Source organism: Ctenopharyngodon idella, chromosome 7 (genome assembly GCF_019924925.1).
Source record: "Ctenopharyngodon idella isolate HZGC_01 chromosome 7, HZGC01, whole genome shotgun sequence".
Taxonomy (NCBI): domain Eukaryota; kingdom Metazoa; phylum Chordata; class Actinopteri; order Cypriniformes; family Xenocyprididae; genus Ctenopharyngodon; species Ctenopharyngodon idella.
Window position 1 is genome coordinate 15552395 of NC_067226.1, and position 13176 is coordinate 15565570.

The 13176-nt window shown below is 39.7% G+C and overlaps 1 protein-coding gene across 1 annotated transcript in view; it reads right to left on the minus strand.

Moving 5' to 3' along the window:
• Nucleotides 1–1017: 1017 nt before the first annotated feature.
• Nucleotides 1018–13176, minus strand: part of cdh11 (cadherin 11, type 2, OB-cadherin (osteoblast)) — a 50334-nt gene continuing 38175 nt past the window's right edge. The window contains exons 6-12 of the mRNA XM_051899648.1: nucleotides 11516–11703; nucleotides 9103–9356; nucleotides 8712–8848; nucleotides 7970–8091; nucleotides 7062–7179; nucleotides 4100–4351; nucleotides 1018–3163 (exon numbers count right to left, since the gene is read on the minus strand). Of these exons, the coding sequence (XP_051755608.1) occupies nucleotides 2667–3163; nucleotides 4100–4351; nucleotides 7062–7179; nucleotides 7970–8091; nucleotides 8712–8848; nucleotides 9103–9356; nucleotides 11516–11703 (1568 nt within the window). The 3' untranslated portion in view covers nucleotides 1018–2666. The remainder of the gene's footprint in view (nucleotides 3164–4099; nucleotides 4352–7061; nucleotides 7180–7969; nucleotides 8092–8711; nucleotides 8849–9102; nucleotides 9357–11515; nucleotides 11704–13176) is intronic.

The following is a 13176-nucleotide window of genomic DNA, read 5'->3' on the forward strand; positions in this document are numbered from 1 at the left end:
GGTTAGTCAGAAAATAGATAAAGCTGAGAGGCCTATTATACTGACCATCATCCAATCAAATTAGGCCACACTTATATATATATAAATGTGTGTAAATGCAACATTTATCTTTATCTGTCTTGTGCTTCCTGAGTTTATCAATAAGGCAGCAAATTTCATACACAGCATTTTTTTCAGAAACAGTAAATCGCAAAACAATCAGCCGTGTTGGTGGAAATCCGGCGATTGCGATTGACATATATCCGTAGAGCACTGGTTTGAAATCACTAATCAGCTAACAAGCGGATGCCACCCACTGCTAGTGCACCTCCGTAATCTAGTTCTTTGACAGAACATGTCTAGCGACATGACATGAAAAATGCAGAGCTGCTGTCATAAGTGAATCTTCTGCTCAGAATCGCAGATAGCCATATCCTTTCTGACAATAACACAGGTGGAATAAACCAAAACCAGAATTTTTAAAGGGCATGTGTTTTAGCTGCTTGTTAAGAGGACACCCAGCATGGAGGATAGCTAAGGGCTACAGTTCCACAGGGTATGGTTTGTCATCAGCGGCTATTTCCTGTGCTTCACTTCATACATGGCTACAGCATGTGTGGAGAATGGGCGAGAAGAGCCTGCAGCAGTGCTCTTCTGTTTATTTCCAAGCCCCTTCAGGGAAATTGGTGTACAATCTCATTCAGGTGGGCTGAAGTTTGGTTTTATGTAATGCTATTTTTCTTTTCATTCTTTTTTCCTTTTTTTAACAAAGTGCACATTGACCTTTCAGTGTGCGGATACCCTGGGAGAGGAAAGAATGCAAGCCTCTCTAGTGGGAGACAATGGAGAGACCTACCACTGGAAAGCACCGAAGCCGCCGGTGAAAAGCTCTGCACGTCTCTGCTGTGAATGCAATTCATGCGATGCATAACTCGAAGGCTCTGTATTCGCATTCAACCTTTGTGTTTCCATCATGACTTGTGCTACAGCGATTAGCACTAATAGATTTTGTTCACACAAATTTATTACCGCCATCAATCACTTTTTATAAAAAGAGCATTTATTTCAAAGTTTTTGCTTCTTAGATTGAAGCACATAATAAAGCAACATTACAATGTTCATAAAATATAAGTGTGATGCTGTAATATTTTCCTTACATGTTGAAATACTGATATTTGTATGTATACTAAAATAAGAACTTTTAAAATTGTACAAATAGTTACCATAAAATTGACATAGAAATTAGCCATTTCTCACTGCGACAGGACAGACTGCTATTTTCTCACCAAGGAGAATAACATAAGCCATTAAAGAAAATGAGAAACGAAGAAAACTGGAAAAAAAAAATGATAGTCATAATGATATCATCATAATAGAAAAAAAAAAAAAAAAAAAGAGAGAAAGATTTACATAAACTGATCGGTGTAAGATTGATCCTCAAGAGACATATTTTGCACATTGTACTGTACATACGTAATAAGGACTTTAGCTTGCTTTAGGATATAGCTTTCAAGTTACAAAATATGCACTGCGTTGCAAGAGTGTCCATTAGTTAAGGCGATTTTTGAGCTCACAGGTCTTTCTTTGTGATTGTTCATAGATGGAACTGGGCTGAAGATTTTTTTTTTTTTATTCTAGATGACAGAAAAAACAGTCTATTTTTGCTGAAATCCATCCATCTGCTTCCATATATATTAAAAAAAAAAGGACCTGTTTGGATAACATCTCCAAAGACAATATGGAGGCGCTACAGAAGTTACAGAAGTCTAAGGGTACGTTTACACGACAACAATGTACTAAAAACCAAAAAAGTTTTTTCCTTTGCATTTTTCGTGTACAGACGACAACGTTGTCAAAAGGATCCCTGCTCACACGGATCCGCAAAAACAATTAAAAATGCTGTACTATGCATGCCAGGCCAGTAGTTGGCGAGGTCACTTTGTAAAGAAAAACTACGCCCCTATAGGCTGAACACATAATACACATGCACATGACATCACCGTTTTCACACATTTGCGTAACGGTATTATTTTCAAAAACTTGCACTTTGAAACCCATTTTCAAAAGTTTGCTTTTTCAGGCCCCCAAAATGCCGTTGTCGTGTAAATGAAAGGCCAAGATGAATAAAAAGTTTTCTGTTTTTAGTTGAAAACAGTGTCGTGTAAACGGCCCCTTGATTTGCTGACGTTCGCTCCGATTACTTAATAAGGCAACTGTTTTTGTTTTTTTTATTTCTTCGTGAGCTCATTCACAGTATCAACAAATCCATGTCTCTCTGTGATCCACATCCATAACCTCAAACCTGTGGGAACCTACAAACATCAAAAGTGAAACGTAATGTTCTTCAGTTCTTAAACAACATTGTCACGTATTTCTTCATTTCATACACACCACAGAGACACGTCCACCACAGATGTGTCTATGTGTCTCTTTTATCTTTTTTTTTGTTTCGTTTTTTTGTTTTTGTAAAATTTTTATGTCCACCCTCCTGGCTCCCGCATAGCACATTGTGATCGCACCTATGACGCTCCCAGCATCTAGTATACTGTGCGTATACTTACAAACAAGCTAAAGTTTACTATAAAGTGACAAACTCATGGAATACTTATAGTAAACTTCACAAAACACACAGTTAGTGGAGGAGGGCTGGGTGGAGGGAGATGAAAAAGGACTTATTTGAGCGAACGTTAAGAGTTGTCATCAGCGGAGTCTTTGGTGCCGTAAAGATCGGCAAGTTTCTTGAAGCGCGGCCCCCAGCTTTGGAGGTAATCGTAGTCCAGGTCTGAATCTGTGGTCACCGACTCTAAGGAACTGAGAGAGCCGGCGATAGAGCCTCTACCTTCATAACCGTAGATCTGAATGGAGTCATACGGGGGCGCTGTGGGGTCATTGTCCGCGTCAGAAATCCGCGTTTTGATGAAATCATCCACATCCACACTGTTGCCGATGGGCCTCAGGCCAGGGCGCATTGGATACTGCAGCTCGGGCTTGATATCCTTACGGGGCAGGAATCCATTGGCACCATCTGGATTCTGTAAGGTAGCGATGTCAAACGCCTCTGTGTCCTCCTCTCCACCTCCCTCGTCATCATAGGTGATAATGTTCTCCCGAATGTCTTCCTCCTCAAATACGATCAAAGGCTCCTTCTTCTGGCGCCGCAGGGCCACAAACAGCACCACGATTGCTGCAGACAAGCAAACAAATATCAAGCCAATGCTAACAGCATCTCTCACTAATGCTTCTGTATATAAGTAATCACATCAGAAACTGTTTTCTTAAATGTAGTTGCTCTCTTCATGATCTCTTCATTACAAAGATAAAGTGTTCCCATTACATTCAATGTTTTAATACAGCTTTGGCAAGTCAAAATAACTAGAGACAGCAAATATATTTTGGGAAATGATGAAGGGTAATTTTACAGTTCCTCAATATGGTTTGACAGGAATAAATTCTGAATCCCTCTTAAGAGTGTTTTCAATATGCAAAGTTACAAACTTTACATGCATTTCCCAAAATACACTCAACATGATTATGTGTGTATATGGAAACATACCTAAATATAATCTATTCATACAGTCTCTTCTATTTACACAATCATATCCATTTGCATTTTCTCAAATTACCTATTTTGATAATTTATCTATTCACATATTTTTTTTCATATTTTATTTTATGCATTGTTATTAATATAATTTTTTATTTATTGGCTTAAATAAAAGTCAATTATTATTAAAGTCACATTGTATGCTGAATTAATTGTAAAAATCATAACTGTACAATGTTACAGCAGGTAACTGCATGAGTTTGCCTACTTACAGTGTATTTTAGCACTCTACAATAGACTATTTCAAATATTAAATTTGGAAATTATCGTCTTTACAACTTATTTAGGCTCACAATGTTTTTAGGAAACAAAGCCGTGTTTAAATTTTAGAGACAAGCAATGTAAATAAATATGTTCTCTGTAAAGTATCTGTTCTATAAATACTTCAAGCTTCTGTATTTGTTTATGTGTCTGCACGTTTTGGGGTGAAATGCAAATATTGACAAAAATCCACTAGACCCCTATTATTTACACATGGTTGCTTGTATATTCTTATACAAATATAATTAAGCTCACCCAGTAGAATAACAATACAGGCCAAGATGGCAATCAGAGCTCCGGTGCTCAGCCCTGCTGGCAGGATGAAAGGTTCCACATTGCAGGAGAGGATGGTGTCTTTACTGTCGCAGCTGCACACACGAATTATAAGAGTATTGGTGCTGCTCATCGGAGGTACGCCGTTGTCATTGATCTCAATGGGAAGGTGGTACACATCCTGGGTCATTCGGCTGAAGCCCTTCCGGATCACAAAGATGCTAGCAGTGCTGTCTGTGGAAGCAGCAGAGGAACAGTGATGGAACGTTTAGTTCAGCTGATGAGGTGGTTACAAGATTTCAGTAAATTCACAACAGAGTTGTAAATGTGCTGAAAGGAATTACAAAGTTTTCCCCTCCCTGGAGTTTAGGTGCCATGAGAACTACCCACAGCCACCGGTGAGAGTCAATGAGGTGTGAATCCTCCAATATTAAATTCATGTTTAATATTGTGAACATTTATCAGCTTTTGGAAGTGTAATCAAAGTTAGAGCGGAGGGAGCGGTATTGGTTTTATTTGCAACTGGGAGGGATGGATCAGTGCCAGCACATTTCCCTGACTCAGTGCAAGGTCACGCTGAAGGCGTAGATGGAGTGAGTTCATTTAGGGGCCTGGGGTTTAGTCATTTTCACTCCCTCTGGCACCACTTTCTTCAACCTTCAGTGGCTCTGTCAGGGAAGGCCGCTAATGATATGGCCAGAACGCTCATATAGCACGACGCTGCAGACAGGCTCGATCAATCTAATGTTATCCATTATAATTCTATATCATATTCTGTCAGTGAGATTACCATGGGCTGTGTGAAGTATCAATTTGCCACATTCGAACCAGAGACAGCTCCTCTGGGTCCTTGTTTGCGATGTTGTCTTATTGGAGAATGCTCTACACTTAGAAATCTCAAGGAAGCATGAATGCGTATGATACACTGGCCACGTTTACTTGATGTATGACAAAAAAAATATTGTATACTTGCATGTTGTAAAGCCAAAACAAATGATTTTCTGGAAAATATTAACAGTATACAATTAACAGGGTATCTTTTTTTCTCTCCATTATTATCATACTGTAATATACTATGTATAGACCTGCAAAGAAAGTTCATATAGACCTCAACTTTTATGGGTCTCAACAACAGAATTTACTATAAAATGGAAATTGCAGGATGTTGATCAATCCCCACATTAAAATGCAGTTGGCACTCTTACAGCCTTGCAGCATGTAAAAGGAACACATTTATAACCATGATCTGATGCAGATTTTTTTTTTTTTTTAAATTATTACCACTAAACTGATAATACTTAGAGTTCATGCACATATATAATCAGCAGGCCTTCATTGTGTCCGTCTGATAATAGGAGTCATGTCAGAGCCTCTGTGCAGAGAGTGGAGCATAATGGAGCTTCAGATAAATGGGTGGGCAAAGCTGTTGAAAACTGTATCCATTTGAAAGGCTCTGGCTCCTGATAAAGCCAGTCAATCTGAGTAGCCTAATCTGTCTCCCTAATATTGTTGGCTTTTGAAATGGCCTGCTAAAAAGTCCTCATCTCCTTTCTCATTAAAGCAGACCAAATGGGAAAGACAGTCATTTCTCTTTCACTCCCTCATCTTCTCTGTTCACACGGGTTTGCTCTATTAACCAAGAAAAAAAGCCTAAACAGATCTGTGATTGTAAACATTTGCACTTTAAATACAATTAACACATGTTCCACTCAGTCAGGGAACAATTAAGTGAGTTACTGGCATCAGCAACTGACACCTTCATTGTATTTCTTGATATTTCCAATCTATTGGTGGTCAAAAAGAAATATAGCACAATCAGAAATTAGTCAGTTGGAACAGAGAGGTTCAGAAATGACGTCAATTTGTAGGTCAACCTGGAAGGCTATTTTGCCATGGGGTCTCTTGGGGTGTTTAGAATAGAAACGTTTTCGATTTTTGAGCAAAATAAGGTCATGGATTACATGGAGCTACAGTAGTCTGATTCGTTAAGCACATAAACTCACATCCTTGAGATAGTTGTAGTCCTTAATTAGCAATGAAAAAAATAGCAGCTTCCACCATTTGATGTATGACTGAGTTTAATTTATGTAAACAAAATTGGAACATCTAAAGTAATTCTGAAAAAGGATTGGAAATTTCTGAACCCATGGCTTGAAAATGCAAACTCTCTTCCAGGTTTTACGACTACAAACTCAACAGCTCAACAGGTGGGAAACAGTTTAGTCTGTTAGCATATGGACTACGATTCATTATCATATCATAGCAGTCATACCGAGCGTTCTGAAATAACACCAAAGCTCCTTGTAAGCAAAGTAAACACGATTTACAGTTTCTTTGAAACATACATAATTCAGCTTGTAATCTACCTAGAGCCACAATATAATGAGTTCATATAAAAGCAGCGAATTCCCCTCAAACTGAGCACCACCCAGTCACGATGGCGCTCCTCAGTGAACTTAAACTTCAGGCTTCTCATTTCCCAGCAATTGAGGCTCACATTACAGTAGGCAGGGCTATTAAGTGTGGTCTTCAAAACTGTTTGGGCAAAGACTATTAGACTAAATGGTGATGATGGTTTTCTTGGTGCACCAAGCAGGGTGCCTGAGAAGCAAATACAAACACGGATGCCAACCAGCTGGGCCTCACCCACATTTCCAATCCACAGATGGAGAAGCTCAAACTAGAGTGACGCCTCCATAATTAATAAGAGAGGAAGTTGACTTGAGTTTGCCCACCTCATCATGACCTAATTATCAGCACGAGGTTGGTTGGGCGACACTGCACACACTCACTCCTACGCATGCATAAACTCATTTGGTTTGGAAAGAGACTAAAATATTTTGTGTTTCAATTGGCGTATTTCCTGAGGCAGTTTACTTAACTTGAAAGAAGCAGTTCTTCAGTGGAAATTATTCTATTATGGGGTGTTTTGTGTGTCACTCACCTCTGTTGTCCTTGAGGGAGAAACTGTGGTTGTTAGCGACCTCAGGGGCCAGGCTGAAGTGGAAGTGCTGGCGGTGGGCCATTTCGTCCTTATCCGTAGCACTAACTGTCTCAATGAGCTGTGGAGCAGAGAGTTCAAATCAGGCCATGTTAAATTGGTTAAAATCATCAGGGCATGCCTTTAAATAAATGTATGCCTCTTTTATCTCTCTTTCCTTCTCTCTCTCTTTTTTCTCTGTCACTCACTCAAACTTTCAACTGCCCGACAAAGGGAGAGTGAACGGCACTGATTAAATTTAGACATCAATATAATCTATTTTGTGTTCATTTAAAAGTTTTAATAGAAGTTATGACCTCTTTTAGGAATTAGCTAATTCATTAACAGTTTCCTGTACCTATTTAAAGACATGTACACTATTTTACATCTCACAGGTACAGATAAATAAGGTACAGTCAAATAAAAAACCCTGCATTTGTTCAGTCAAAAATACAGTAAAAACTATAATATTGTGAAATATTATTGCAATTTAAAATTTATTTTCAGCATCATTACTCCAGTCTTCATTTTCACGTGTCCTTCAGAAATCATTTGAATATGCTGATTTGATGTCTTTACTGTCACTTTTGATCAATTTAATATCTATGTTGAATAAAAGTATACATATCTTAAAAAAAAACGTACTGACCCCCTTTAGAACGATAATGTAGATGTGTATATGTTAACATTAATGCAATATCTAACTAAAGAACTAACAATACTACAGTATATTATTAAAAAATCCTAATGCATTTACTAATATTAATGAACCTTGCTGTAAAGTGTTACAGATGATTTAATTAGTTGATAATTATTTAATTAGCCCTACAAATATTTAACTGTTCTCAAGTATAAACAGTTAGTTTACTTACCTTTCCAGGGCTGACATTCTCACAGACAAGCACTTCGTTTTGAGCGGCAAATTCTGGAGCATTGTCATTCACGTCTTTTACTTTGATATTGACTCGTACTTTTGCATCTTGATGATGGCCGCCTAGAACAACAACAGTAATAAACAAAAAGACAAATTTTATCTATATTCAGTGTGCTGTATAAATTTAAGTTAGCCCTTAGTGGAAGGACGTGAGTGACGACTAAAAAAGACCAGACTGTGCTTCACTCACAGCTCCTATCTGAAATGATCAGGTTTAGCAAATGCCTTGATATTATACTTTCAGACACAAGCATCTTCCACATAACAAAAGAATATTGTCTATTTTCTAAGTTTTCTTTAGACATATTTTTTTTTTTTTTTTTTTGATAGCTGAAATTATCAAAGACAGTGGAATGAAAAGGAAAATGTATCAGACAGAAACCTTGAATTCAACAAGAAACAAACACTAACTGCACCTCAAGGAAAACACATACATACAAAAATAAATATATAACATTTATGGCCAATTACACTCTGTTCACTGAGCTGAGGGTATCATTTGAAGTTTGAAGAGGTAATCTGTGGCTGTCTCTTCTGAAATCAAGCAGGAGGCCTGGCGACACTACAACCACATAAGAGCAGGGTGGAGGGAGAGCTGGAGTGCTTGGTTAGGGAAAAAATGAGAAACATGCAAGGCTACTCTGTTATTTAAAAACCCGGAAAAGAGATGAGTGACCTACCAATCTCTGTAGCACTGACAGAGATATTATGCCAAGCCTGTGCTTCCCGATCTAAAGGCCTTGTGGTCTTAATAATTCCATCCTCGTGATTAATGGTGAAAAACTCTTCCAAGTCTGTGTAGCGTGGAATCATATATCTGGGATGAAAGAGAAAAAAAAAAAAATTAAATGTGAAAACTTTCTTTTGGGGGTTTTCTCTCTTTCTATAATATTTTTTCTTTCTCAGTCTCTCTTTGAATTTTGTCTAATAAATCAAGATTCCCTGAAGAAAAAACTGTCATCAAACACAAAGCACTGATCATACTTCTGTACTGGCAAAAAAAAAACAAAAAAACATCCAAACATCCAAAGCAAAAGTAATATGATTCTTTTCATAGGAAGCAGGCGCTACCTGATGGGGTTGTTCATGATGTCGGTGTCTTTGGCATGCACACGGCCGACCAGAGTGCCTGCTGGGGCGTTCTCCTCCACCTCAAAGTTGTAGCTGGGAGCCATGAAGGTCGGGGGCTCGTCTGCATCTTCTACTGATATTTTCACAATGGTAGTATCTTTATATGGACCCCAGGCAATGAAACGGGGGTCCACATGCGGATTGGAAGCTTCTACCTTCAGTGTGTACGATCGCTTTGTCTCAAAGTCCACAGGCTGAAAACAAGAGGTCAGGACACAATTCGGTTATTCAATTTGATGGAGGCTGTCAATACAAAAAAAAAAAAATATTTTCACTGTACATGTCTGAAGATGAATATGACCTTTGTTTCAATTGATTCTGGACTACATGGAGAACCAAAGGTGAATTACTAGATTATTAAATTTGAGCAAATAAATAATCATTAATAGATTACCAATAAATCAACAGAAATTAAATAAAAGGGGGGAAAAAGAAACACTGGAACATATTTAACCATATATAATATATATTTCGACTCTCTCTCTCTCTCTCTCTCTATATATATATAAAATAAATAAATAAAAATGGCAAAGTTTAAAAGAAACAGACTAGAGGGCACTGTTGTTATACATTTGGGAAGGAGACTGACTCCACAAAGAAACTCATATGAGAAAGCATACAAATATCAAGACTCTTGCAGATATATTTCAGTAACAGATTGCACTTTTTCACAATTCTCCACTGGCACAATTCTCATGCCATTTAGGTGTAAGCAAATGAAACAAGATTTAACAACTGTTCTCAAATGCAGCCAGTCATTTGGTCTGCCCGTGTCATCCTGCATAGCCAGTTTTCACACGTCTGCCTGTGTTCTGATTAGCCTGCCTCACCCGTCACACCTCTCGGTCACAAATTACCAAGTGAGAATTACACATAAAGGGTACATATCAACTCAAACACACACTCACACGTACACATGCCGGCTAGCCGTGTGTCGATTGGTAAAAAGTAGTTTTTTATTGTTTCCTCGTTCTATTCTCCCCCATTTTTCTTTTATTATTATCTATTTATTTATTTCAACTCTTTAATTGAGCTGCCAAAGCTGGAAACAAGTATGACCCAGTTCTTTCCTCAAACAGGTTGGAAACTATTCTCTGTTTATCCTGATAACAGCGGTCCCCCAAATCCTTTATTTGGCACCTAATATCTCCCGACTGAACCTAATCAGAAGCAGATAATATTCGCAATAATGCTACATCTCCTCTTAATATTCAGCCTGCGTCGCCTGCCCGCAGTTGAAACAGAATACTTGATTAAAACCCTGGCAATTCCGTCAGTAATTTCGACTTTAATTTTCAACATGCTTTGAAGAGCAAAAGGTGATGATTTCCCAAGAGGTGTATCAGCGAGGCATTGTGTTATTGAGTGAAGCAGCATTGCATCAAGCTGATTGTTGTTGGCATGCCGTATTGTCTGTTCTCTCACCCTTACGCCTGATTCATCCCCTCCTCACACCATTCTCGGCAATCTGAAAATGCACTGCTGTGGCAAAAAAACAAAAACAAGCGAGGCTGACAAAATCCTCCAATCATTCCTGCACCATACAAACCTCCTTTACACCAACAACATCCACAATATGCTGATGCTTCACCAGATAACACAGCTCAGACAGCAATAATTCTTGATTGCATACATTTTCCTTTCTTCAATATGCTTCCCTTTCTAGCGATCATTTTGTGGATGATCATGTGGGGTGAAGGGTAAAAGATCACCAGCAGGTGGCAGTGTTACGGCTTTAGACTGGGTCTCTTTGGCTCTCAGGCTAAAGCTGGTTGGTGGTGAGCAGGCTCCTCGAGGCAATGTGAGAATTTGCCTCGTCCACGGAAGGTGGGGGCACGGACGGGCGGTAGCCTAACCCGAGTGGCTGTGTAATTGTCTGCATAATCCAGGGCCTCAGAGCAGGGGAGGAATAACCCGGGCAGCACGACCCAGATGAGCTCCCCTCACACGGACAGAGAAAAGCAGCCATGAAAGTCAATGCTCATCTCAGATATAATAGAGAAGGGATGGGCAATGTCATTGCAATTACAGAGTGAAAATGGTGAAAAATCACTCCAGCTTCCTAGTAGTCCTACACCTGAACACACAACCTTGCATATATGACCATCCATGCAAATAGGAACACCAATGGATAAGCACATAAGCTAAATGCAAACGATACCTCAAGAAGACAACCTGGCAAACTAAAGGATGGACAGAAATTCAAAGGAAAGTTATCTGAAAAGAACACCCCTCCCTTTCTCATGTGCTTGCTTCCATTACTTGCTTCCATTCACAAGCTCGCTTATGTAAAAAGAGGTCGCATTCACACATACTTCTTTGGCACTCGCTTTTGCACTCTCACACACTTCACCTTTTTTAGTTTGACGACTGCCTCCTGGGTCTCTGAGTCCTTGGTGATCTCGAAGAGGTTCATGCCGTCTCCCTCCAAGATGCGATAATCCACCAGTCCGTTCTCCGCTAGATCAGGATCTCTGGCCTTCAGTCGGCCCACCTCCTCCCCGGGGACCTTGTCCTCTGAGACCGCCATGGCGTAAACACCTGTAAAGGAGAAGAGTGAGTCCCAGGAGCTCTCAGGAAAGGAGAGGTAGAAGGTAATATGATTTATAATATCACAAGCAAGAAAAATCATGATCACACTGCCCACACGGGAATAGAGAGTCTGCTCACTGCATGATACCGGTGCTACCTTCAGCTACCCGCCTGGCACCTGTGAGCTCTTAGCTTGTGAGAACACAAGTGCATGTGTGAAATTTATATTTGTGTGCTCGAGTGAGCCTGTACGTGTATGTGGGTGGGTGTATGAAGACTATAACAGACACCTGCCTGAGGCTGGAGCTCGCAGAAGGACCATATGGCTCCACTCCCTGTCTGCTGAGAGCCAAAGGCTTCAGCTGCATTTACAAAAATAACTCCCACATGGGGAGGAAGTCCTCGTGAAGAAAGGCCAGGGTGTGCAAAGAGGTCTGCTTTTTCAATTCAACCATCGACAGACCAAAAAAAAAAGGAAGCATTTTCATCTACACGTTTTTCGGGAGCTAAGTTTGTAGTGAGTCATGTGTCAAAGTCTTTTTCGGATATGGCAAACAACTCTGGGAATCAATTATCGAGCCTGAAAGAGACAGCCGACTGACCAAGCTGCATTTTCGAAACGAGCAGAACCACGTTAAATATCTCAGATTCTCACCTCTGCTCTGAGCCAAACTGCTGTCTACATTAAAATATCTATCTTGCTCCTGAAATGTTCCATCATGCAGTTGGCTCAAAACAATCGGTGAGGTAGATTTAAGGATCTGCTGGCCTAAGCTACTCATTGTGGGCAATAACCTTGCAATGTACAGTTTATTTTGGTCTATGAATAACGGTTTCTACCAGCACCAAAAACAGGGCTTATGTAGGAGCTGGAGCGCTGGGACCATGCTGCATTCTGCTTAAGTCAGGGAAAAGCTTGAAGGCCCTTTGCTACTGAGCCCGAGGCTCAGAGCGCACAAAAAAGCAAAAGCTAGAAGGAGATTTATAGGGCCGATTTCTGGAACAAAAAGACAGATAAAATCTATGTGCTTAGTGTGCAGTTTAATGTCACATTGGCAATGCATAAGCACAAACTCACACAAGCCCGTTCCCGCTCTCTTCGGTGTACGCAAACACGGTAAATATTTCATCCAGTCTTTCACGCTCGAGAGACTTGATGTCATCGTGCTCGTGCTGAACGTTTAAAGAACATTTGAATAATTAAGTTGTGATATTTTCATGTTAACATCTGTAGCTTGTATTAGCAAATTCTGACTTGGTCCCTCAGGCCTTGTCAATGTTAATATGTGGTTTGAGGATTGAAGTGTGGAGAAGAAAGAGCTGTGCACTGGCTAAAAGCAAACTCTCCTCCCGTGGTGCATGCATAGCAGAGGTCAGAGTAATGTTGTGTGTAGCCAGCCAAAGAGCAAGGCATGGCCACGGTGACTATAATAAAACCTGACAAGGATAGAGGGGGACAAAAAATGATGGATGGAATAGAGA